The sequence below is a fragment of the Varroa jacobsoni genome, unplaced genomic scaffold (genome assembly GCF_002532875.2).
Source record: "Varroa jacobsoni isolate VJ856 unplaced genomic scaffold, vjacob_1.0 scaffold_23, whole genome shotgun sequence".
Taxonomy (NCBI): Eukaryota; Metazoa; Arthropoda; class Arachnida; order Mesostigmata; family Varroidae; genus Varroa; species Varroa jacobsoni.
The window spans coordinates 221,448-248,425 of NW_019212925.1; the positions used below are offsets into that span (position 1 = coordinate 221,448).

At 39.2% G+C, this 26,978-nt stretch overlaps 1 protein-coding gene and 1 long non-coding RNA gene across 7 annotated transcripts; one reads left to right on the plus strand and one right to left on the minus strand.

Moving 5' to 3' along the window:
• Positions 1-589: 589 nt before the first annotated feature.
• Positions 590-25,865, minus strand: LOC111258743 (TBC1 domain family member 19). 6 transcript variants are annotated; one of them, XR_002679165.2, is made up of 14 exons: positions 25,549-25,865; positions 21,709-21,790; positions 20,309-20,388; positions 19,968-20,042; positions 18,953-19,013; positions 15,118-15,178; positions 14,036-14,129; positions 13,482-13,598; positions 5,846-5,920; positions 3,688-3,853; positions 3,169-3,364; positions 1,708-1,894; positions 1,237-1,400; positions 590-684 (listed from the first exon to the last, which is right to left on the minus strand). XR_002679165.2 is itself a non-coding variant. In XM_022830237.1 (13 exons), exons 1-13 carry the CDS (start codon positions 25,606-25,608, stop codon positions 667-669), a joined length of 1,272 nt encoding a protein of 423 aa, XP_022685972.1. In that variant the 5' UTR covers positions 25,609-25,865; the 3' UTR covers positions 590-666. The 6 variants fall into 6 exon arrangements, 1 of the variants encoding a protein (XP_022685972.1); XR_002679166.2 differs by lacking the exon at positions 5,846-5,920; XR_015310279.1 differs by lacking the exon at positions 1,237-1,400 and having other exon boundaries at positions 1,708-1,853.
• On the plus strand, positions 13,531-19,944 carry LOC147754008 (uncharacterized). The gene is made up of 4 exons (XR_015310280.1): positions 13,531-13,624; positions 14,075-14,189; positions 14,437-14,496; positions 19,674-19,944. It is a non-coding gene; the product is annotated as an uncharacterized LOC147754008 (long non-coding RNA).
• Positions 25,866-26,978: the final 1,113 nt, after the last annotated feature.

A 26,978-nucleotide genomic window follows, 5' to 3' on the forward strand; every position in this document is an offset into this window, starting at 1 on the left:
TTCCAAACTCTTTTTGAACCTTCGGTTGCTCTTCATATTTAGGACATCGAAAAAAGGTTACCATGTTTCAATAAATACTATTAGAGCTCACCTTTTCCATTGCAAACACGCAGAGCCATCTTGAAGCGTTTGTTATTCAGATTGCTTCCAAGGCTTATTATATGCTACTCGGCTCTATTTTACTGAATAATTCAAGGCTATTAAAAAAAACAATCGCTAACACTAAATGCTTTTAGGGGGATTATAATAAGAGAAAAAGGACTGCGAGGGAACTTTTTAGTTAACCCGCCTACGGGTGAAGACAACTAGACTAACACTCATATTAGCCAATAGCCCCGAATTCGGACTGATTTTAGAGAGGCTTTAAGCACAAACTTTAATCTCTCAAGGCGAGATGTGGTTCAAGTATCGGTATCTACTAGCCACTTCTAGAGATTAGTCTTTATATATACAAAGTAGGACAAAAAGCAACTTGATGATTCTTAGTCCATTTTAGACTACAGCTTGATGCAAGTACATGAACCTACATATATCCTTACCATATAATTTTCAACTCGCTTTGTTTTATTGTGAAGAAAAACAAATCTAGTTAACCTTCGTAACCCTTTAATAACCATTTATTTTCATAACTACACACAAACTTATTTCAACTAAATAGAAACAGTCTCACTTTGGACATGACACCTGAAATCACGAAACATAAATAGAATGTTCTAATTAGTTAAACTTAAGCTTACAGCCTTGCACTTAGTTGTCAGTTGATGACCTTATCCTCGCCAAAATAGGTTTGAAATAATACTAATGAAGCATTATTAAGTAAGAAACATCAAAATCACTAAAAAAATAACAGTTAGAACTTTATCTTTGCCTAAACTTTCTAGTTCACTCAAAAAGAATAGCTAAGCTGATTTATGCGAAAAGAATGTTCCGGCGTATGCCATTGATATACCGCAGTATATATGTTATTCTATATTCGTGTGTAAGCATACAGGGCCTTTAGATACTGTCCATTACCCTCAAGACGGCTATACTTGTAAGAAGAATTGTGAAAGGATAAAATAATTGAAAGTCGGAACTTATGACGATACCAGGTTCATCTTAATGAAAAACTATTGATTCTGAATTACGTCTATGTCTAAAAGCCGTCAGCGACGCTTACGATTCGCGAGACATTCAATTAGTTGATAAAAATAGGGGCCTTGAGCTACTTCCTCTTAACATTAGATATGTGCTTACATTGTATCTAGGCAGTCCGGTGATTTTTCTTAGAATTTCTTATCTTTAAACTAAGTGGAATCGAGCAGTACTGCATTCAACGGGCTTCCTATCATCTCAAGTTGGCCTAACACGAATTTCAACGTTGGCATTACTTGAATATCACGTAGGTTTTGCAGAGCCTCCTAAAATGTCGTAAATTTAGAATTATTTAAGATGTCTAAAAGTTTGTATATGACTAACTAAGCAACTTAGACAGTTTCTAATCTAACGGTATGACAATGTTTGCTATAAAACAACGTGTTTCCCTATCTAATTAGAGAGAAATAATTATATTATTAGAGATTAAGTTCATTTATCATATAGCTACTGCAGTTGTGAGTAATATACGACGAAGAAGTTTAGCGGCCGTCAAGAATCAATCCGTACTCCACGAACGCCTCTGGTACATTTGTGTGTGGTGTTCAAATAGGGAAAATCGAGTAAACTCACCCGTAACTGGGAACGATTCTCGCACGCTTCAAGTGTCTTCTGACGCGTAATTACGACGCCGACAGCTAAAAGGGCGAGGACGAGCGTCGAATCAAAACCGATCATAGCGTCCCATAAAACTAACACTTGATCTGCCGCTAAGGGACCTGCAAAGGCGCATAAGAGCACCTCCAGCATTTCTTCTTCGCTAAATGGAAAAACAAAGAGAGCGTAATAATACGGATAGGCGTGACCAGTACATTACTATGGAGAAACTCATCAGAATCATAGATATTAGCTTATTACGATGCTGAAGATGGTAGTCAACGTTTATTTGCGTCAGGATTTAACATTCATTTAGTAATATCTATATAGAGGAAGAGAAAGAGAGAGTTTAGCATAAGGTAGTGTGTAGCCTGTGGTGTTCCAAACGTAGTCCTTACAAGAAGCAGTTCGGAAAAATAAGCAGGAAGAACAAAGCGACTGCTTCTGCAACATCATAAAATATGACTATTTCCCTTCAGCTTCGAACCCTGTGCATGGTTTATGCAGCCATCCTGAGCTAAATTCTAATGATCCATCTGATCAACTCGTAAATAATAAACATGCCGCACACCTCACTGTATAATCGGTCATTTCCAACGGCGACTTCTATAACAAATTCCATCGCCTAGATCGGATTATATAATCGGATAATACGATTCGGATCGTTCCTTCAACTTCTCGGTAAGTATAGGATAATTCAGTACGAGTAAATAAAGATCCAGGCTGTCCAAGAGTAGAGGGAGCGTCGATTGAGATTTAATGGGTAATAACTTCAACGGAACTGGGTCCTGCAGCTGGAGGCAAGCTTAGACTGCTCTAGGCCAGGGGAACGTCCTCACAAAGTAGCACCAATGCGCGTAAATAACTCATCTCTTTTTCATAACAGTAGAAAAAAAAGGTAAAAGATATTCCAATCGGTCAAGATCGTAAAATAATTTAACGATGATTTTTGTGTTTGGATTTGTGCCAGTAGTGCCTACGAAACAACTCACTCCGTCATGCAGCGACCTAATTTATTTTATCGGAATTACCGGATATATAATCGCGTAGTTGTTTAAACTTAATATCAATTAAATAAATGCTAAAAAAAAAGTTAGCAACAAAACTACATATATCGCATACATGTGTTTATTTGACACTAAATATCCAATATCGTACAAACTAAAACTAATAAATAAACATACATTTTTTAGCCTGAATTCTCATTACTCTACTACATTCGGAGCATGACTAAATGACTGATGATAAATGATAAAAAAAATTGCATGCCGGCAAATTAGACGCCCGTAAATATAAATCTGTGACTAGGCTGTGGGTAGTAAAGCCTATGACCACGGGCTCTATTTTAGCTATAGGGTACATTTAGCTATGTAGCAAGTAAGGGAACTATTCATAACAGGTTCATATATAAGTTTTTGGACTTCTTCTGCAACTTACACAGTAATGGGCAGTAAATATTCCAAGAGTTTGGGCTTAAGTAATAAGAGAATAGAGTGGAAAACATGGAAAATGTTCACGATTCCATTTGTATTCGACGTTAGCCTTGTCAAATAGGTGAAATACCGCTTGGCGAGTGTACTGAAGATGTGGAACACGTCTGCGATCGACGACGTAACGAAGCATACAGGAGCCACTGAAAAGACAAACAACCAATACCGCTATGGGGACGGACAGTTTCAATTGCATTAAAAATTGCCGGCCATATTGAAAATTTTGGCATGATAGTATCATTTGAGATATTCGATAAATTACCAACGTAAATGAACCACGTACGGAAACCCAATTGTTATTACTTCCTATAATAAGGAAATTAACTCTTGACGGAGATTTTTCTATGCGTACTAGAAATGAATGTGTATAATGTGTTCGTTGTTATTAATTGTTATTCATGTTATTAGCAATGAAACCGGCCAAATGGAGGGGTCACTCTGTTAAGTTTTCATACATTCTACTTACCTAATGCTGAGGGGGCGGCAAGTACAATGGAAGGCAGGATCATGGAAGACGACAACGAAGTAAGATTATCTGAAAGCGTCTCCCGCTGAAATGCCAATAGAATCTGGAAAATCTCGTCCTCGAAAACGAAGAACTGGTCATCATTTGAGGCGCGGGTGCGGATGTCCTGAAGGTAGGAGAGTCATGGGATGCTGTTAACTCGGTTTTTTCAAGCAGTATTGGTTTTGAACGCTGCACATTCATTAAATTTACTAAGACAACTTCCCATTCACTTAACTAACTAGTTGTCCAACATTAAACGTTAAAGCGTTGTACTTTGTGTACAGCTGCCACAAGAAGAAGCCTATGAAAATTCTGCCTATTTAATATTCACAAGTACCGCAAAATGACAGCTGCATATAAACAATATGGCTGAATTTAGCATAAAAAATTACAGTTTTTTGTACCACTCGCGAAAGTGTCAGGCGGCACAGATGGTCGGAAAACTCAGTCCTGCTTATTGAATTATTCGCTATTTTAAACACAGAGGGAAGAATCGGTGTTCAGGTGGTTGTGACAATTAAGTGGGCTATTGAAAAATGTTTATTTCAGTTGTTTTTTGTTTTTTGGGCTGTGTATTCAGCTCGCTCCTAGTGGCTATAGGAATAATTGGCGAAAAATGTCTTTTTTAAAATGTTCAGGTCGTTTTTGTATAATACTTATCTTTGCAACATCTATGTAAAATAACTTCATCGCAGTTGATTCCACATCTAGAAACACTACGTCGTACAATTTTTTTTTCTACTCGCCGCGAGAGCTCGTTATCAATGATAACCCTTGTCCTTCACACTGGGGACACCTTCGCAAGGATATGGCCTATTAACTATAGATAAGGCCCGAGTTTATGCTTAAGATTGCTGACGTTGTAACTAGCAAGTTATGGATTTCATCGATTGGTATCAATTCACGATTATCGATATAATCATTTTTCATCGGGTCATTTTGCGTCGTTGAGTTCAACATGTTAGGTCAAGTTCTATTATTTTCCAAATTCATCGACTTTTGCAACGATCGTACTGTTTAACGGCAGAAGAGTACGTCTTAACTTTGTCAGCGACAATCTCAATCATCATTCGTATAGAGAATATGAGCCAATAATCATAGACCCAGATAGTTTTTTTCTCGTTTTTCGTTTAAAATCGATAAGCAAATTGCCTCCGGTCAACCTGTATTCTCGTAAAGAGCCCTATTGATCATGCTTTTCTATTATTTTGCATACTATGGAATAACAGGTACATGTTTCCTTGCTCAGGCAGAGTATGACACATATAAAGAGATTCAGGATTCCGCCGGTTTCGAGCGTACGTTGAACTAGCCATAAAACCGGTACACACGCCATGTGTTCTAATGATTTAGACATGCAAGGTTTTTTCAAGAATTCTTTGAGATGCCTAAACGTGTTCCCACCTAATGAAGCTACACTGTGTTAAGAATAACGAGATTATTTCTGTTGTGTAATGAAATCATTGCTTTCGTTGCTCGCCGTTGGATTTCAGCATTTGACGGATAAGTCCGGCAGAAAAGAACGTTTAGTTTCCGGATTTCTGTCCCTATAACCCTCTGAGCAAAATTTCCGGCGTTGCAAAAGTCTTCTTTAAAATCGTTTTTACCCTTATTGTCGGTATCTGTTTTTGTTTTTGGGGTGCAGTTCCAGCGTTTCTAATGTATGTTTAGGTCGCCCTGTTAATCTTAAGGACACGTTGTGGTCCAGGTTCGAACCCGGGCATAGATAGATAGATAGACCTCGTCTTGTGCCAGGAGCCAGCCGTTTGCTAGAATGTCTAATGGCGATACCGAACGTAAAACTCGAAACATGGCGGTTTAAGTCATCCAGTATGACATTTTAGCGTCTTGCGTCACATGTTAACATACGTTTTTTTCAAAATGTATCGTGTTATTTATTAGACAAACGTAGGCGCGAAGGGCCAAACTGGGTCGTCTGACAGAAACATATCAATGACGATCAGGCACGTCAGAAACCATCGCAATAGGAAATTATGTATCTCATTTAGATGGAACAAAGGATTGCTCAAGCGAATCTGGTGATATTTGCATATTACAAAGCAGAAGGCAAGCATACTGTATACTAGAAATATAAAAAATTTTCATGATCACTTACTTTGAATAAAAATTTATCCATTAAACAGTCATAGTTAAAAATCAGCCGACGTACGTACTCATACCGAATCTCGTTCTGCAAAAAGGTGTTAACAATAGAAAAGCTTTAGTTTCCCGAAGTGTACATAAAAAGGGGGCTGCGTTATATATTACAGGCTATCATACAGTTAATTGTAACACTGCTTTCTCTCGAATTTAGCGAATTTTTTTACTGTTTACCGTTGTCAAACTTGGAAAAGCGTAGTTGAAAAACATATGGGATTGCAAAAGTGACAGCTTTAAAATACAGCCATAAGTAGGTTTTCATTTGCCGTACAGGGTTCAACGTGTTACTCAGTCCACCATTATACGATATCAACTACATAAATTCGTTCTCATTAGTATAATAAATGAAATAGTAGTAAAAACGGCTATAGATCTTCGGCAACAACCGTGGAGGTCTACGCCTAGCAACAGTCACTGGTATGGAACGGCTACATGAACGAACTATACGAGAATTAGCAGGCACTCATGTTATGTAGGCTCCTATCGATTTTCGTGCCTGCATATAGATACTTGACTAATTAACAGCAACTGAACATGTTAACCAAATTGCTAAACTATCCAGGTGCAGTGTCCAGGTTTTAGGTCAAATAACGTTATTTTCAGTGGTGTAACTGTTGTGTCTCTACTGGGTTGTCATTGGAAATCATATCGGTGTAGAAAAAAAAGCTTAGAAGAAGATTGAAAAGAAGCTAGATCCACTCATGGATATATGACGCACGTTTTTACCAGAAGTAAACCAGGCATGACTTTGTGCGAAAATGCCACTCAATACTCGTATTGATTATAAGTCCGATTTCCTGGAATGAAGCTCGTTTTCGTTGTCCGCCAAAAGCAACAACCGCACCTTTATACGAAGATACGCTTTCAAAAAACGCACACGTCACGCTATGAATGACGCTTGCCTTTTCTATATTAAATCATATTATAGACGGCCGGATGTGACCGTTTTCGAATTCTGTCCATAGGGTCCATCGCAATCAGTTTCTTTCTATTGTATTTTAATGGTAAAATATTACGAACCTTGTTACTGATAGCGTAGCCAACATGATGCTTACTTAAAATTGTCACCTGCCATTTATTTAATAGATTTTATACGATTACGAGTTACATATATATACATATATAGTTATATACATATATATATATATATATATATATATATAATTGTCAATTTAATGCGTCAATGCAATAGAAATGTTTCCTCTACAAAATTGTGCTATAGAATTTTATCGTTGACAGTGTTGACGGTTATAAGCGGATCCGGACATCGAGGCTGGATTAGTTTTGTACCAGATGTTGCTAGCACACTAAGTTTTGCTGGTAAATACTTTAGTTTTTTTAAAAGCCCTTGAATGAAAACCACTTAAATCAACAATCAGTGATCATGTCTTTGTCGCTGCCTCGAAAGCCACAGCATTGCGAAATTCATCGAAAATTGATGAAGGCCTTGAACAAGGAAGCTCTAGCCGAAACTATAGTATATCAAACGTTTCTGGGACAATAATAACGGAGACCGGAGTGTTGGAGATCAGCGAGGAGGCAGCCAGGTGTCGGAGCTCGAAGGATAAGGACCAAATGCTACAATCAACAAGGTTTTCCAGGAAAGCAGGGCTTAAAGCTTAAAAACTCCGTAGGCTAAAATTGATATTTCACGTGTAATGAGTACCAGAATTCTAAATATGGAAACTGAGTAAAAAATTATTTCTCCGTGTAGTGGCTTCAGGCTAGCTAGAAATAAGTGATTTTGACGCGAAATTTGCGCAAGTTCAATGATTAAGAAAAAAAAGCACCTGAAGCATACGATCGCTATAGGCAAACGTATCGTTCAATCTTTACCGCCAGCTCGAAAAGAACCAGGTTCGGACGTACGATATCGGTAATACTCGTAATGGACGTCAGAAACATTTACTACAATGAGATCTTCGCCGAAAGTGAAAAAAATAGGCTCACGGACAATTGGCACGACAGTCGAACGCATGCGGTCCACTTACTCAACGCCAGGCCTCATTGGCAGATACAAATTATTTCCCAGAGTAAGCTATAATTTATTCAACGTTGGCTTCAACCCGCTTATTCCCCTGACGTCTGTCTCTATTACCGAATTTTCCGTGCCCTAAAATCGCCAATGGGTCGGCACGCATGTTCCGCTGTCGATGAAGTTGGAGAAGTCTTGGATAGAGAAACTGCATATGGAAACGGATATGGTAGATATGTAGCTGTTTAGAAGCTCCTAGAGCGGGAGGACAAGTTCGTAATTAAAGGAGAATACCTGTGAGACATATTAGAAAAACGTCGTTTGAGCTGAACCTGTTTGAGGGTTATTCAATCACATTACGCACTGAATTCACCTGATGCAATTTGGAAAACCCGGTGAGTGTTTAACACAGCGCCATAGATCTTCACTTCGAAATCTGGCGTACGATGTAACTGCGTTCAGGTCCAAAAAATGTTTGGCAAATCTGGATGTCACCCATAACGGATTCAGAGTGGCTAGTAGGATTTCAATTGTGAATAAAGTGAGACTGTTATAAGCGCTGGCCATCCGAAGTCACGTACGTACGGCGCATGGTTCAAACAAGATTGTGGGTACACTTTTGTGCTGACCACGTTCGAGTAAACCATGCTAAATATAAGAGCAACGAGGATTAATTGCATGTGCGCTTCATGAAGTGAGCAATCAATATTTTAACTATCATGTTGTATCTCCTGACTCTTCAGAGCCTTGCCAAAGAAGGCCTAACAAAAGCCGATTCTGAGCGGTATGGTGGCTTTTTCCGGTTCCGTTTCTGGCATCACCGAATGCAGGACACTGTTGTGCTGGAAAATCGTTTACCAACTCAGTATTTCCTATCAGCAGGAAGTCCTATAGGAAAAGTGAACTCCACAATAAAGAACAGAGAATTAAGTGTTACATCACAAATCCATTGTTATCATGATAAGGGAGAGATCTACAATGTTAGAATTGTAGTGTATAAAATAAAGCTAAGAATTAGTAATCTTTAAAGCATTTACAAGATTGTTTTCATGTATGTTCTATAGTTAAGTAGATAGTTTAATCCTATGTCTGACGACGCAAGACTGATCATTTATTATTAACACTATAAATAATAATTATGAAGTAGTACTACAGTTCTGCACTGCGCAAGGCGATGGCAGTACTTGCAGTGGACATCTCCAATAAAAAGTGAACTTAACCCCTCACTAACGTGTACACGTATGTCTATATTGAATTACGCACTATTAGAGTGAACAATAATAAAAGTAATAGGAAAATAAACTTGTCAAGTTTCGCATGTGATTGTATTGAGGCATTGTCTAACAGGCGCATGCGTGCGTGTAAATAGGAACCTATTTTACCTTCCGCCTGGATTCATTACAAAAAAACTGCGCCGTACAGGGTCCTAAATGTCCCCGCAAATGGAGCCTTAGCCAGTCCTTGAATATATTATCGTCTACTTCCGAAATTCAAAGGGCAGCTATAACCTATAATGAATATTACCCAGCAGTTGATAGTTAGCGTTCACGCAGTACAGCGAAGAACGCAGGAGAAATGGTATATCTATACGATTTTTGCGTGCTTGAAATACGAAGAAGTAAGCCGGCTTTTATTAATGTCCAGAATTAGTAACCGTCCCATGTACAGCGTACTGCCATCACCCATGACAATCCTGTCTTGCTTCGAAAGGTTTTATAGCGCACCGCTTGCGCAGTTCTATTCAAAACCACCATATCGCCAAAACAGTTCCTGCCCTTGGGTTGTTGTATCGTATGGAGAGTAAAATAGGTTATCTACAACACGGTAGGCTCATAGAGATTCGAGATTAGGACTGCTACAACAGTTGCAAGCCATAGAGTACGCGGCGCCGATACTTTATCCTGTAATTTACTAAAAGTTCTTACAGTGGTACAGAAACAAATATGTCTTCGGACTACGCGGTGACTTGATAGAACAACCTCCGGTCGAAAACGACAAGGGGTACTTCGAGTCGCATCAACACATAAACATTGAGCTGTTTATGTGAGTAGAGCCAGTTATTTTTAATATTATATTGAGCTTGTCGCTAATTGTGATTATTAAGCTTACTTGTATACAAAACGTACGAATCAATTTACATTTGCTTTGTTGTAAAAAGGAGTCGACAAATTTCGCTTATAAAACGACGTCAAATTTCGCGTCAAGTCAACCTAATTTCATTAAAAGCTAATCAGCCTTAGTAAACCTGTTAGGCTGATTGCCCATCATGGTGGGCCTAATCTGGCAGCGATTTCAGTACGATTGCAATATCTCCTTCGACGCTATTAAGCATAACAGAAAAATGCACCTCAGCTGAAATACGGATTGATACTTACGGACAATGTTAAAGCGTCGTTCTTACAGTTAAGGCCTTGCTTAAGGATTATAGGCAAAATAGCAGTTTCTATCTGTTAGTCCTTATAGGCATTTATTTTTGAAAGGGATTTAAATACGGTAGATGTCGCTACCCATAAACCGTATCGATAAAATCGACTAAACGTATCAGATATTGGTAGAGGTAGTGAAATTGGCGATGTCGATATTCCCTAAAAGTTAAGATTCATTATCCTAGCCTAGATTTCATTAAAAAAATATCTACCTACGCTGCTAAATGAGTGCTAGCTCTAAGGTAGGAAAAGATCGTGCAGTCTCGTAATCAAGCCGTTTAGAAAAACAGTGCTCAATCTAATATGACTTGATATTAACTTAACCCATCTCTAGAACATCAAGGATAACGATTTCGCAATGCAGCTTCTACAAACTCTAATAGGAAAGTAAGAAAAAACTCCAGCCAGTGTACATTTCTTAACTTAATAGGCATGCAGTCTACCATTAAGTGCCTCGCTAGGAATAAGCGCATTGATGATTCGAATTGTTACAGTATGTTATAGTCACAAAGGAACACTCAGGGTATAAACAGTGGTTTTCTTGCGAACTCTTACCTGTACTTCCGAGTAACAAGCAATTTAATGTTATACTGCTACGATTAAGAGCCGCTTGAGCTAGCTTGGAAGGGGTATGTACGTGCTAGACTGGCGCATCTTATCATTTCGTACCGTTCGAAACTTGGTGATTTTGTCACACGCACAGACGAACAAGGACGCTCCAAATAATGGCATATCAGTTCCGCTACGATGCTACACATAACTTCGTCAAGATAGTAAATCAAATCACGACCTCAATAACTACAATAGCGTAAAGGCGAAACCAGCTACGAAGAATTAGGACTATCCCACACTTCTCTGGGCCCTGATCTGAATATCTCACTTAATCTGAAGTATCAGTGTCACATGCAGTACAATACTCAGTGACATTGAAATCTGTGGTAAATTACAGCGGACGCGTTCCTTTGCTCTAAGCCCCCGTGGCCGATTGCTCAGCGCCATCACCTGTTCGTTACTGTCGTAACTGGCGTTACTGTATGACATTAATAGAAGAGATTGCTATATAAGTACTATAATATGCCACCAATCTCACAGTGAAGCCAAAATTCACGTTCTTCAATTTCATTTTCTCCGCTTGCTTCGCCGCGGAACCTGCAGTATCCTATAACCTGGCTGTCCTTCAAAACGTTGACAAAGTAAAAGTCAAGCAATGAGTACATCTAATCTTCTGGATCAATCAGCATGTAATTGGGCCGTGCATGCCGCGCCGATTCGGAAGGGTTATGGCTGCGCAAGCGAAGCGTGTATTGGCAACCCCCGATTACATTTATCACTGCTCAGCGTGACGCTTACCGAGTCAAGCAGCGATATGTATGGCGTACCTGCGACGTAGGTTCTGTTCAAATTCTAAGAAAATATCCATCGTCGCCGCTTGTGTAGCCAGTCGGTTGATAGGCACTATTGCGTATATATATTATAACGGTTTCGTTCCAGAAAACAAAGCCAGTATCCCTAACGAAGGCGACGTTAGTTGTCACCAAGGCGAGGGCATGCTGAATGCTGAAACTGGTCCGCTGATGGGCCTTAATCAAATGGGCGTCGTCCGGCCCGGCTTTGAACTGTGTATTTCAAAGGTCAGTAGCAGCGTACACGGCCTATCTTGCGATATCTATCACGATGGGAGTAGAGGACATTCGTAACTGGAGTGGTCTCATTTCGAGGGCGGAGCTGGACTCGGAGCCGACTAGTGACAGTGGAAGGAGGGTGGTGCAGGAACTGCCGTGATGTGAAATTTTTAGCGTAAGGGGATCCTTATGGGAAAAAAGAGAAATGGGGACTCAGGGGGAGCATGCGAGGAAATCAAAAATATCGTGCTGCTTTAATAATGCTTTTGTTGTATAAAAAAAAAGGCAATCCCTACTGCTTTCCCTGCCTGGTACCTGTACCGTTTATGTTAATCATTGTTAAACGCTTATGAGTGACGAAATGACGTTTAGCATATACGTACGCTCAAAGTCGTACTAAGGCAGGAAACGAGTGGACCGGGTACTTAACTAACCGAGCGACACCATAGCGTCTTATGGTGTTCATACGCCAACGCAGTTCCAAGTTGACTTAATTAATGTTACCTCATCAAAGCCCTACGTTGGCAACGACGCGCTGTGGTGAGAAATCTTGTGCAGTCCACTTGAATCCAGCCCTTTAAAATGACGAGTCCCTCTTTTGGCTGACAATGTTTGTAGCCCTATAAAATAAATCACTGCTTTCTAATTCACTAAATTTTATTTGATAACGTTTCTATGAAAATATAGATGAACAGACTATTGTGTCGGTGAAAAGTCACATTTGGTGGCCGAATAACCAATTTACCTGCTAAACAGTTCTGGCAGTAATGTTTTGGGCGCGCGTGTTGACGCGTAACGTTTGGCCGGGCGATTGTAGCGTTGAAAAAGATCAAACAACGAAGTATCTTTAGAATTATCCATTTATACAGATTATCGAATTGTGAATCGATACTGCTCTATTGCTGTATGTCCGATGAGTGGCTTGTTTAAATAAGCATGCGAGTTTCGTGCTACATTTCACTCCAGGACTGGTCTCAGCGGTATGTTCCTATCATTACAATGTGCTACATATGTAGGATAAATATTCATGTCTGATACACGCTGATCGTTCAGGTATATCGCAAACCAGTCATACTAATATCAATATAATACTGAATGCTACCCTCTGTGTCCACTCTGGGTCAGCAAGAATCAGCAAGCCCAGCTGCGTCGTTGTGTTTAATGGCTTGAAATGCCGCTGTGTGAAAATATCCACAAGGGAACATTTTCCCATTAACTAAATTCTACTTAGCTAGATTGGATTTGCGTTCTCGGTGAAAGCGGTTAATATAACATACACAAATCAATGTATGCACATACATACAGTGTACGCTTTTAACATTTCATTAAATCGAAGCATGCAAGAACGTTTTACTCATAGATTCTCTATGTGATTTTATAACAATAAAATTAATCGTCCTATGGGTACTCGTCTCCATGATAGGTTAGTGCGGAACACGTCGTGGCCTAGATTCGAACCCGGGCATCGACAAACAGACAGACAGACTTGCTTTCGTGCTGAGAGCCAGCTGTCTGAGGAATGCCAAACAGCGATGCCGGACGTAAAATTCGAAATATAGAGGCACTTACGTCCGCCGAGCTCGAGAGTCCAAGAACAAGACTCCATAAGCGCAGTCTGTTTTCGTTACTGCATCCCCGTGTCTGTAGCAGTTTACGAACTCGTCCATGATCGCAACTCGTTAACACCTAGGCACCGTATCGTCATGCAAATGGTAATCACAACAGTAATATAGAAAACATAGTCAGATAGATTCTGTTGTTCCACGCGTGCACGCACACGTAAAGCAACCGTTTTATGGGGAGTTGCCCATACATTTCGTCACAGACCACTCGAATAATGTGGTTTACGCTCAAAGTATTTATACACGATATTAATGTAACTATTAGTTAGTCCTTTTAAAGTAAACCCCATTACTTGCCTTCCTCAAGGTAATGGCAGTGCCTTTGATTTGAAGTAGCTTTAAACGTTTCTCACCCGTCCGATTAACAGAAGCGGCTGTAGCTTTGCTACGTCGTAGCGGCCCGACAAAATCGTGGTCAAGCAAAGCGTTCTTTTGGCATTGTTTATTACGGCAGTGTAATAATATATACAGAGTTTGAATTATTTCGAATCATGGTCTCACCTGTTCCTCGGTTTCGTCCGATGTCGCCGCACCTAAAAGGGGTTGAAAGTACTCGAGCAATTCGTTGAGGTTGAGACTCGGACGCTGTTTTTGCCTGCAGAAGATAACAGTAGATGATTAGCTATGACGTCAAGTCGCACCCAAATATAAGCTGGTAAGTAGTAAAAATGGCCGAGATTAATATATATATGATAAAAACGTAAGTATTAGTTTCGACATGTATATTTAGTAACTAAATAGAATTGCTATAGCATGCTATTATATGAGCTCTAAACCACTTGTACCGCCAGTGAGGTTTTTTTTTCATAATTTATTAATTGTTACTTCGACGGAATATTTGACATTTGCAAAGAGTTATGGTACCCCGTAAAGCATGGAAATATAAATGAGCTTCATTTTAGTCTACTTCGCAGAGGCCGGCCGGCGATACTCCCCGTCGCACTCTCATTAGAACAAGTACGGTAAGTGAACTTCATCAAAGGCTGTTTTTGAGGCTTTTCCATGGGCTATGTTTCATTCACATAGTGGGCCGCACTTATCAACGTAACTTCCAAGGCAAGTCACGCGTTGTAATAACTGGTGAAGCTATATTTCGGCCGGGACTTCGTCCAGCCAATAATACTCAATTGAAACTTAAGCCATTTCCACTGAACGAACGATACTAACTATTGACTCTGGGAGAAGCACATTTTTTTGCACTAATTTTTTTCAATCAATCAATCAAAATTTTTAAAAAAAGTAAAAAATTTCAATCAAAACGGGTTTCGGGCGAAGACTAGGAGATCATGGAATCATATTTGAATTTATTATACTACGACTGAGAAGTGAGACGAGATTCACTGTTGGGCAATGGGATTACACGATAGACTAATAGAGAAATAGAATATTCAAAATTGTTGCGTCGCCCTTTCCATTTTCTCATACGCGATATAGTTTATATTTATAAGGCATTCTTAAGAGTCGAACCTCACAATGGGTCGAGATGGATGTAGCGCAAAAAATTGCGCCAAACTACAGTTGACTTTAACTAAGAATTTGTTCATTAGCTATTATGACCATTGATAGGTATATTAATGACTTACAAAGGCTTGATGAGAGGTCGCAGTTCTTCAGCTGAGATAAAGTGGCCTATGGAGTTGATATCTGGAAAACAACCAAATTTGGACTTGATTACAAATAATGCTATAATCAGTCTGTTTGAGATATAAATTGCAAAACCCACCGACGACAGTGTTAGGTTCACCTAAAGCTTTGAATTTTTCTTTTTTAGTTAATCCTAATTAAATTAATTAGCTACGATCAACTCGTTATTAAGCCTTTGCGTCGACTACTGCTACACCGTTTTCGGCATTTGTAAGCCTTCTGGGATGAACCCCTGCCTTGGCGTTTCCTTTCAAACGTTCTGAAAAGGCCCATATCTCTTCTAAATTAAGTTTAACTAACAAATGGGTTGCTATTTGCATTATACAGTTTGCATTCGAATCTACCATGTACTACAGAGGGAATAATACCACCGACCAAAACATACCTAGATTTATTAGCTTGGTATTAAATAAGAATTTCGCGCAGTATTTAGAGTTAGTATACAACTAGACAGCGATGTTTTTTCATGGCCAGTTTGGTAAAATCCCAAAAACATCGAGTAGGTAATTTATATACGAAAGGTATAGAACGATCTCGATAAATTCAGGGTAGGATTCAAATAACTTTAGTATTGACAAACAAAGACAAATTATAGAGGAATCTATAATAACAATTTGGCGACAACAGCCCCAATCCCATACTTATGCCTAGCTATAAAAGACAGAGGTACAATAATAACAACAGTAAAGTTTATTTGTGAAAGTAAAGGACTGATTGTCTAATGGATCCAATGGCTCTATCATGAAGACATAGAAGAATAATATTTGTATATCTATATATACATACAACTATACAATATACTACTACTTCTGATTAGCTCAAAGCAACGCAGTTTAATACAGTGGCCGGTTCGCAAAACGACTGTTAACTAGTAAAACAACTACAGAGACAGATTTCGGCAGTTTGCGATGCACCAGCCTCCCAGGATATACACGTGGCTGGCGCTCTAAGAGCTGAAAGTATGACATTGTATGGCCTTTTCTTCTCGTCGTTAAGTATTCACCCAAAGCAAATTGTGGTTAGCTGTTTTTTGTTGTTTGTTTGTTTGTTTACTGCCAGCTACGGATATGAGCGTTACTCTGCATAAAGAATTACCTTAGTGATTGAGTAACTGTAACGTTACCTAGATAAACCCCCAGAGTTTAACGTCCGCTATAGCCGTCAACCATTAGCTTCAGATGGCGGCATCTCAGCACAAGAAGAACGATGGGTTTCCTCTGATCGTCTCGCTTGTTGTAATCTGGTTGGCTAATCGTGCGAAATTTGAACGCCTGAGATAATCTGTTCTTTCTTATACCTTTTCCTTCTATTACTATATTGTTATTCATTGTCGTTGCTTCAAACTCACCTTTTTTTGCACCTATATAAAAATCATCAAAAGGCCGAATAGTCCAATATGCTCTGGTACCTTTTTACTTAAATTTATTATTATTATTAATCAGTTAATTAATAAAATAAATTAATTAATCAGCAAATCTTGCTCTAATAAGCTGGAATATTTAGTCATACTCTTTCTTAGGTGCACTCAAGGTCCGAAGCGATTTTACTGGATTATCTAACAGTACGTAGGATTTTGGGTGCCTGAATACACGGCTCAGTCATTCTAAGGTTCAAGGCGAGCCATGTAAACGCCTGTCCTGCGAACATCGAATTTAGCGACCGCTTATTTTCGCCACTCAATACATACACCCATCTCGCATGCTTTAAACATGGAGATGTATTTACCTACAAGTCTTTCATCGCAGCATTTTCAAGAGCTTTTTTTTCTTATTGTCTATATATATATATATATATATTTTTTTTTTTTTTTTGAGTATAGGGTGGAAGTGCGGTCATGGTAATAGAAAGAGGTAAGTCTTGACGAGAGCCACATTGTGAATGGCATATTATTAAGCCAGGTCATGTAAACGACATTTTTAGATGCTATAGCGTTCATATCAAAGGAAGTAAACTTGATCGTCATGAACATCGATCGAAATTGTAAGCCTCATAAGTTTGTAGAAATTGCACAACGTTCGCCCTACCAGTGGGGGGCCAGTCAGCATGTATGACAGGGCATTCCAGCGTTTGTCAATATATAACGAGGCGTTCGTTATTAACAGGGAAATTCGTGCAAATAAAAGCACGTTTGACTAATGTAATGGTGAGCCAATAGCATATTAACTATGTGCCCGTTTGTCAGACTGTGCCATTGCTACCTTCCTTAGAAAGCATCTAGTCATGCAAACTTTAAGGAATAACTTAATCTTAATAATTTAATCTTGATAAACGTCGCCCGAATGCCCGCTATTGGCCAACACAAATATCAGATAGACATACAAAACGCGTCGATAAGCTAGGTAGGCAAACTACGGTATATAATTTAATTCATCCTTAGTAATATTTTAAAGCAAGACGTCAATTACGCGTAGGAATTGTATCTACCTTGCACAATGCGCAGACCGGAGGCATGTTTGCGTAGTATAGTAAAAACGGCTGTTTTGCTAGTCGCGCTACTATTGTAACGCGCATTAAAAAGGGATTCCCGCCCTTTCCTGTGCCCCCAGGCGCCGTCGAACACGAAACGCATAAGCAAATTCGTTTTATCGATAGACGATATGATCATATACAGATCAATGTTAGTAGACGCCTACCTGATCAAAATAGTACGCGTGTCAACGACAGAAACTCCAATATAACTTAAAGCATAGTAAAATTACTTATGATATTGAACTTTCTGAGGAAACTGATTTGTTAATTCTAATCAGTGGGTAGAGTAATACATTTCGGTTAAGAGCCCGTACAAACAGGATTGAAAGCGGATACCCGCTGATGTACTTCCTTTCAGGGACATCATGGTACTCGCAAGATACAGCACTTTAAATAAGAATAAGGATAATTTCTTTTCTTACGGCAATATATATTAAATACCGTTTACTAGTAGACCATCGGATGGTGTCAATATTCTCATTGACCTAGTGACATCCTTTGAGAAGAGGGCATACGATAGCCGTCTTGTGTGGCTGTTCGTTTGTGTCAGGAGACAAAACTTTTAAAGTCCAAGCTTAAATTGTGGTTTGTTTTAAAATCGTAACTTGCAGTTACTGAGCTGGTTCCTAAGCCCCTGACGGTTGGCGAATCTAGTTAAAAAAAACTGGCCGAAAAACTGGTTCCAAATCAATTTTCGCAATCCTCTCAACAGTTGCTATTCTGTTCTACCGGACGTAGCCTTAAACTTGCAAAGGGGTTGATGTCGAAGTGGTGAGATGAATCTGTTACTTCCCGAAATCTATTCGTATTAATAAGGCCAAAAAATATAGGAATGGTCGCGCCAAATAAAATTCAAACTATGTTCCTTATTTCCCATTTCTCAAATCTGAAGAAGAAGAAAAATAGGATAAGCTCGAGCCATCATATTTCATGGGTGTCAACTTTAACTTCGCTATCATTAGCTGCAACACATGATGTTTTCAACTATTCTCTACGCCTGAGACTCTCACCTGCCTAAGAAGTAGTCAATAGAAACAAAAATCAGTGAGTTAACATTCCTATCCGACATCGGCCATCTAAAGCAACGCTTAGCGACAGTACCGGACGTAAAACTCGAAACATCTATTTTAGTATTCCCACTTGACACTAAGGGCGAAATCAGAATGATAGAAATTCAAATAAATACATTTGTCTATGAAACAGTATTGTTATCTTCTGATTTACACTCCGATTTACAAATTAAGGTTAAAAATGACAACTTCATTTGAACTATGTTGTTAGTTAATATGAAAGCATTTAACTTACCAAGTTCGCAGTGTTTATCCCACAGTGCGAGGATACTGTACTTCTCAACAGAATTTTCCCGCTGAAAAAAGCCAAAGCCAGAATTTAATGAAAAGATCATGCAACGCCCCTTTCAATAGTTGCGTCGCGCTTAAGTATTCCATTCTTCCCGTAAGAGATACAGAAATCTTTGTACACTTAATTAACTGTCTACACTTTAGCAGTGTATGGCCATTTAATTAATGTGCCTATATGCACATAATGCATTTAAATGATTGATTCAACCATTGATTAAATAAAAGTTGATCGATCGATCACTTTTGTCGCGGTGCGGCTTGTCTACCGCGATTTTTGCCGGCGATGTCTACCGATTTCATCACTCAGGAAGTCGATGATTGGGTGCCAGTGCTCAAGCGTATCGTGTTCAGCCATTTACAGTCGCTGTTTTTAATGAACGAATCGAGTGCGATGTGTCATGTTTGCTTCTGCCATCTGGTTTATGCGCAAATGTTACTCAGGTCTTAACTATAAAGGCCCGTAAAATCGTCGATGGGCACACATGGGGGCAACAACACAAATTTTCTAATATGTATTTTAGGGCGTTGTCAGTTAAGAATTGGAACTATTGTCATTGTATTGGAAGCTAGCTGAATCGATATTTCGACTTTTTTTCTTGCTCGCTTTGTTGTCCCAGTCAGCATTTGTGTAACGTTCTCGGTTTTTCTAATTCCACGTTTCCTAGGACGCGTAAAAACGTTTCGCTTAGTTAAAAGGCTGGCAGATTTCGGGTTCCGAAAGTAGTGCTGGATGTATCGCGGCTGGATTCGACGCCAGCATTAGACTACTATATGGTAAGGCTCCGCGCCAAGGTCGGACCAAGTCTGCTTTGAAACGTCTCGTAAACAAAAGAAACTGAAAATTTCCTCCTGGCTTGGGGTTCGGAAAGAGGTCTCATGGAGAAACGCATTAATAATTACACCAACGTAATTTAATAGAAATCAGTAATTTAACTATGGATGCATTTTAAGGTACTTACTACTCGAGTTGTTGGGTAATCAAGGACGTCGCTAAGAACCTGTAGTCGTTCCTTCATTGTCTCCACCCATTTTGCCTAGAACCCACATCGATAATTCTGATGTATACCATAAATTAAGACAACCGTATACTACAAATCAATGAAAAATATTAGCAGAATAAAAAAGTATAACTAAGGTGTTAGAAAACATTTGACCCGTTTAAAATATAGCCATTACAAGTTGTCGAGGCCGGACAACCATAGCGCAAGTTCAAAACACCTTAAAGTTCAGCGTAAAGACGATTATGCTTATGTAACCTTAGATTTCGTACAGGGCAATTCAGTAGTTCGTGGCGCCTTACCTGCGCCTCGACGTACATGGGGCATTCATCTTTTTTGATTTCTGTGTGCACCATTTCATTATTGAGCCGTTCTTTATATTCTGAAAATTTAAGAAAAAATTAACAGTAAGCAAGTGGTCAAAAATACATGGAGGCATTTAAACATAATGCTTGCTTAGTGAAGTATAACAAAGAAAGCAAGCAATAGGCTTGTTTGAAACAACGCGGGTAAACTTTCCTATACACTAGCTGGTACATTTACGCCTGCCGTTAGAGACGTCGGAACACTGATTTGATCATTAATACGCGCCTTTGTTTACGCTATAACGTAGAACGGCAAGGCCAATGGAATCAGCCACGTTGATCCTGTGAACTCTTATTTGACTCATCAAATTTCCAGGTTGTGGAAGATATGATACTTGGTTTGCGATGTACGCCTGACAGACCATTACAAGCATGTTGTTCTCTAATAAATTAAGATAGGCTTCTCTAACAAATTATGATCGCACGTGTAGGCATAACAATGTACGCAGGAAAATAGACTGAGTCTGGTAGTAAAATGGATGGTAAGAAAGAGCAGATGACTGGTAAGGTTTCAACGGCGACGCGTTTAATTTGGCCTGACTCTAGATATTAGACAGAATCTTTTGTTCAATGTGTTTTAACCTCTTGAAATTGTATTAAGGTATATGCGCAAACTGTACAGATCCGATGTTTGCTGGAATTTATGGAGACAACTTGTTTTACGTGATCAACAAAGTCCGATCCTCTTTAGGGCAGCTTCACCCCCCCCCCCCCTAGTTAGTGCAACTGACCCATGTACGTTTTAATGGGAATCTTTTTGAGCGAAAGATCATGCGTTTGGTCCAGTCTTTTACAACGTCCGTATTTGCTCGGTGACCTTGATTCTATGTAAGTGATCATTCATTATTGGAGACCTTGTCACTAGGTAAATGTCGAGTATGTACGCACAAAAATGGGTTACCGATTAATTGGTTTTCCGTAGTGGGTCCCTCCAAAACGCTGACAGTAGCAACTTAAGTTTAAACGCCCTATAATGTTCCAGCAATACTATACTGCAAGCTAACTTTTGCGTCAGTTCAACGAAAACGCTCTAACAGTTCAATAACAACGATCTGTTTCGATTTTTTCATTAATTCAGAACATACGTAAATTGTCGATTTGCTCTCTCCAACTTCTTTATCCTTGAATCGCAGGAAAAAATCAACTTGTAAAGCTTAATCCTCAAGTATTCTCACGGAAATAAAGCAAACTTTAAGTTACTTGCAATTCTTTAAATTGAATGGTGACTGTGGATTGATATATCATCATTGACAACTATAGCACTGAAACCATTCATTTTTATAATAGCTAGATAGATAGAAATAAATAGATAACACAAGAGGTGGCAGGGCACTTACTCATCCGTTCGATGTGCCGCTGGAATAGTTGTTGTAGATAGTCATGGTTGAGGTTCTCCGTTGGCGTCGTATTTAGCGTATTCTGCCACAGTCAAATGAAAATTATACAGGATGTATTTCTGATCGATAAAAATGTCAACCTTATGTCTCCGGTGTACCTATTAATGCTACACGTTTTGTGCTGATCTCATCTAGAAATTAACAGTGAGAATCAGTAGAAGAATACTATCTCTCTATAATATATTAGTGTACTTCTAGAGCTCAAAATTCGTCCAGCATAACGATATGTAGCCAGGTTGTAAGAGCCAGCATTATAGCGTAAGAGCAGATGATGATACAAATTCAAGAGGATATGTCGATTTTTAAAGAAAAATCATAACCGAACTGGAAACACATACAGATAAATGTACACACTGACTAGGAAATGGAACAAACGCATCATGAATAGGAAGCGAAAGTGTTGGGCACTGGGCACTTTCTGCTTGTGAGCGTATTAGTCTAGGGTAGGACATCAAGGCACATAGAAAAGACCGTCAGATGGTAACGGACAACATCTATTCCAAACCTTTCTGACGTATATATATATATACGGTACGATATAAATATTACATATATATGTATTTATCGCCACTATTCTCTTCGTACGTTAGCACTCGAGCAAAATCTCAAACGAATCTTCTCCCATGATCTGATCGACTGTTTTCAGCTGTGGTCCACCATTGTCGTGCAGAAGGGTGGTTTTTTCTCTTGCCGATCAGATCTTTTCTACTGTGAAACTCCGTGCAGTCGATACGACTGTACCATACACAAATTCTTGTCGACTCCTCGCTGTTCTCAAACATTCTCCAGTGGATGCAAATTGTTTTTTTTTTTTGTTTCAGATTCAGGTCTAACTTGACTTTGGAATAAAAAGAAGCTCACGAAGCCACTCGCTGCTTTCTATGACGTAGGGGTATCATCTCTAAGAATTTTGTCGCTGCGGTCGCCTGGTGTTAAGTAGTAGGCGAAATGTCTTCTTTACACATTTTACGCAGTTTAAAAAACAGATTAGCTCGGAAAAATTTTCAGTAGCCGTCAGCGAATAGAAACAATTCATAACAGTAACTGTCGCCAATTCACGTAGGCTTTTTTCAAGGTGATTTAAGCTGTAGTCACCGACATCGAATGGTCGATCAGAACGTGGTGGCAACAATTTCAGGACTCCATCTTTAAAACAGGCAAACTACTCTTGAGCAGTGCTTCTGGAGCTTCACACCTCTTTTTTTTGTCTGCAACGCTTTCTGTCTTTGGACGTCGATTCGATGTAAGAACTCATTTACCGCCCAACTATAGAAATTTTCGAACAGGCGAATGAGATATAGAAATAACTAAGCTTGTGTAAACATGTGGAAGAGAAAGTAAACATTTAGAGATATTGTTCCTGAACATTGCATGCTTCAAACGTCTCTAAAATTATGATTACAGCGATAACAACAACAAACATCTATTAAATGAGATAAAAACTCCGTCGCTTAGCGTGCAAACACGAAAGCAACCATATTTGTTTATCGCACTTGTCTGTATTATAGATGGATGGAAACGATATCGGGCAGTTTTTACGATTTTAACTTCGAAGCCGTTAACGACTTTATACAAAGCTATGTGCAAGACACTTGGTCATAGGCTCTAAATAGCACTGAACATTGACGCTTCACATCAATCTGTTTTGTGACGAATTTAGAAACCAGTTTCTACAGTAACCAAGCTCAGAGTTCGTCACAAACCTAATAGACGGCACCCTGTAAGGCGTTTACTTTGTTCATTGTTTATTAAGGACGATACTAGCGATATCTGCTAAATCCTCTCGGCGGTAAGAAGAAGAACTGGAGGCTGGATTTCATTATGTCACTCGAAGTACACGACGACGACTTGGGTTGATAACGTGGGGGCAGACAAACGCTCTAAAGGTCTTCGATCGGTTGCCCTTACCCCTGATCGCGTGAAGGGCTTGTCGACGATGGAGGGGATATTTTATTCGATACGGTTGGAGGGTTGACTACGATCGGAGGTGCAAGATTTGATCGTTTCAGATGCCGAATATTTCAGCGACGGATTATTGAGTTCTGCAATTTGTATTCTCACATATTGCTATCATATTCGGCAAAAGTTCGCCGCTCATAGAGATTTCCATTATTCTGTCAACACGTTAAGACAAAACGTTATGCTCATAGATTGATGAGCTCACCCGTTCCACAATGAATGACCCGATTTTTCTAGCTTGTTATGCGCTAACTATACAGTCGATGGTGCACAACCAGAATATACCGGCAAGTGTTTGCGATAACTTATAACTTGGGTTAGTTTAAGAGCATATATAATGCTAAATCTAAAGCAGCTACAAAAAAGGAAATCTAATTCACGGACTTGATTTGTTGTTGTCCCATAAAAATTTTATTACTGTTTGGGTTTAGCGTGCCAATATCGTCACGTAATATTGCGACCGATCTGCATCGTCGTTGATTGATTAAAGAAGTCACTGACTTCAGGGAATTCCTTCGCTGACGTTGTAATTGATCGTACTGCTATCTTCACGCATATATAAATAATATCATCAATACTGTACAGCATAGTACCCCTATCTTATACCCTTGTATGAACACACATTGAAAGCAATAGGTGGAGTTATGAATTTGTGTATAATGCTTCACTGTTAACGTACAATTATTCATAACAATGACCTTTACCATAATTTTCGTATGAAACATATCGCTCTATATGGCCTAATAATAGGTGGTACATCATTGAAATCAGGCTTGACCGCGTCAACTTGAAGATTTAACTTAGTCTAATAAATTTTTTGCTTTAGAAATAAGTGAATGCGGAGCAGAATTATAATTAGGTAAGCCGTTTTATAGAGCAAAACGTCAACAACGAAACAGCAGGTATAACTAGGTCATGCTACGATATTTTTCAGTGGTGGAAATTGTCAATAAGCGTCACAATATTTGAGCTCGGAGGAATTTCAAGAACAAAAAACTGGCTAAATCTTGAAAGGGTTTATTATCCAAAGCAGTAATACATACGTATTTAAGTTCTATTATAGGATGTATACGATAGGATCATATATAGATACGATTGCTTAATTCAGCCTTCAAGTATCGCCACTTTTGAAGTTACCGAAGCCACATATATCAGACGAATGTTGATCATTTAGCCCATACTTAACTTTCTTTTAACTTCATTATCCTGCAGTTAGTTTTTCAAGTAGTCTAGGTAGGATGGATCGACTGGGTCTCAGCGATCCACTAGTCCGCATATCAAGAAACGCTTAATTTTGAAAAGGTTGTACCAGCTAGAATGGTCACGTAAATCCAGTTGGTCAACTATGAACTGAACGACATCCTAATAATGCATGATTCATCGAAAAAGTTTATCATAATCCTCACTCTAGGTTTATTAGCCATTCTGTCACATAGACTTGTGGGGGCTCTTACTTGTTGGCCTTATCAGCAACGCCTCGTGCGTTTACCGTAGTAGAAAAGATGATCAAATGGATAGGCATTTTGGAAACACATACTTTACTTAACACGTAAGTGTTTGAAAGTATTATTCATCCTGAGGATATATATCCTATCCCGACAGCTCTTCATAAATTAATTTAGTAACGCGAGCATCTAAAATTAAAATGGTAATACTTCCAATCGGATGATGCATTTGTTCTTCACAGTAAAGTTCGGCTCGGGAACAGAATCAAATACCTACTCTATAGACATTTTCGAAGTTAAAATTATGTCGATTGTTTGTACCTAAGCATGGATTTTCTCGTTAGCCATCCCTGCTTAAACCACGGGCTCAACTCACATATATATCCATGAGGCACTCATGGTGCGTCTGTGAATCCCGTAACATCGTGGGGAACATCGCTGGGGCCAAAGGCCCAGTCCTAATCTAAAACAAAAAAATCACTCCACTTTACCACATGTAGCGGCCTCTAGATGTTTGCCACTTCACCGGATTCCTATTTTTAGCCTGTTCACCTTTAGCCGAATATAATTGGGGAACGAATTCGGTAAGTCGCATGCTCGAAGATCGAAATAAAACACACTGTGATCGTCTGTAGCCGATAGAACACAAAGATTACATGACCTGACGATGATACTGCTTCGCGCATACATGAGTCTTCGGGGGAGCCTGGGGCTGTTTTGCCCTCGTGTACTGGGAAAGGCCCGACGAGTGGAAGAGGTTCGAATGGATGTGAGGGAACAAAGGAGGTAGCTCCATCTGGGGCGTACAACGAGAAACCAAGAATTAGGTTGTACGCTTACAACACCCTGAAAAATGGCGGCGGGGTCGCGGCTAATATCAATAGGACACAGTAAGTTGACATATGTAGATATCGCGCTCAGCTATTGTTTCTCCAAACCTGCTGGTACGGTCACTGTGTCATACAAAACGGGGAAAAAAAACTATCATAGCGTGTAGCTCACGCATTACATTTACAGTCAGCGATACGTCAAACCAAGGGATTCATACGAATTGCATTCAATTAATATTCATTCATAAGAAATTTTAATCATACAAACTAGCTCATGCTTTAGATGTATAGTATAATATAAAACAGTGTTTTCCGAGCAGTGCATTTTCATTCAGTCGCTAAATTAGCCGTGTTATCCAAAATAGTAGCTACCTTATGAAACTATGTTGAAAGCTCGTACTCTTGCCATGTTCATCCAGTCATATAACCTATAAGAAAACCATGCGCTAAAACGATTCCTGCTGTTAAGTAGATTAAAAGTACATTGCAGGTTTTGTAGCACATCTCTGATCTGAGAGGGCTATACATAGAAGTACCGTTAACGTGATTTCGATGTTTAAAGTTTTTAGAGGGGCAAAAAAGCTTTCTATCAGGTGAGCGACGCACAGTTTAGTCCATACTAGTATAGCAAGCTTGATCCTCTCTTTCCTTTTCCTCTTGCAAACTAGGAAAAAAGGATATACCATGTTATATGGAGTCGGATTTGATATGTAACAATTGCGGTACAGATATTTTAGTAAAATGCGACTTCCATGCGTGTTTCTAGCTTGACAAGTGTGCCGATATTTTCTTATGAATTTACCTTAGGCTGGCCGTGAATGAATAAAACAAATCCAGATATTAAATGCCCTATATTGTAAAATAGCGATATAGATCACAGTCACATACTAACGTTCACCAGTGTGAACAGTGTTTCAGTAAAATAGCACAAGGTAGTAACGATTTTTCCAGTAACAATTTAGGTATGCTATATAAA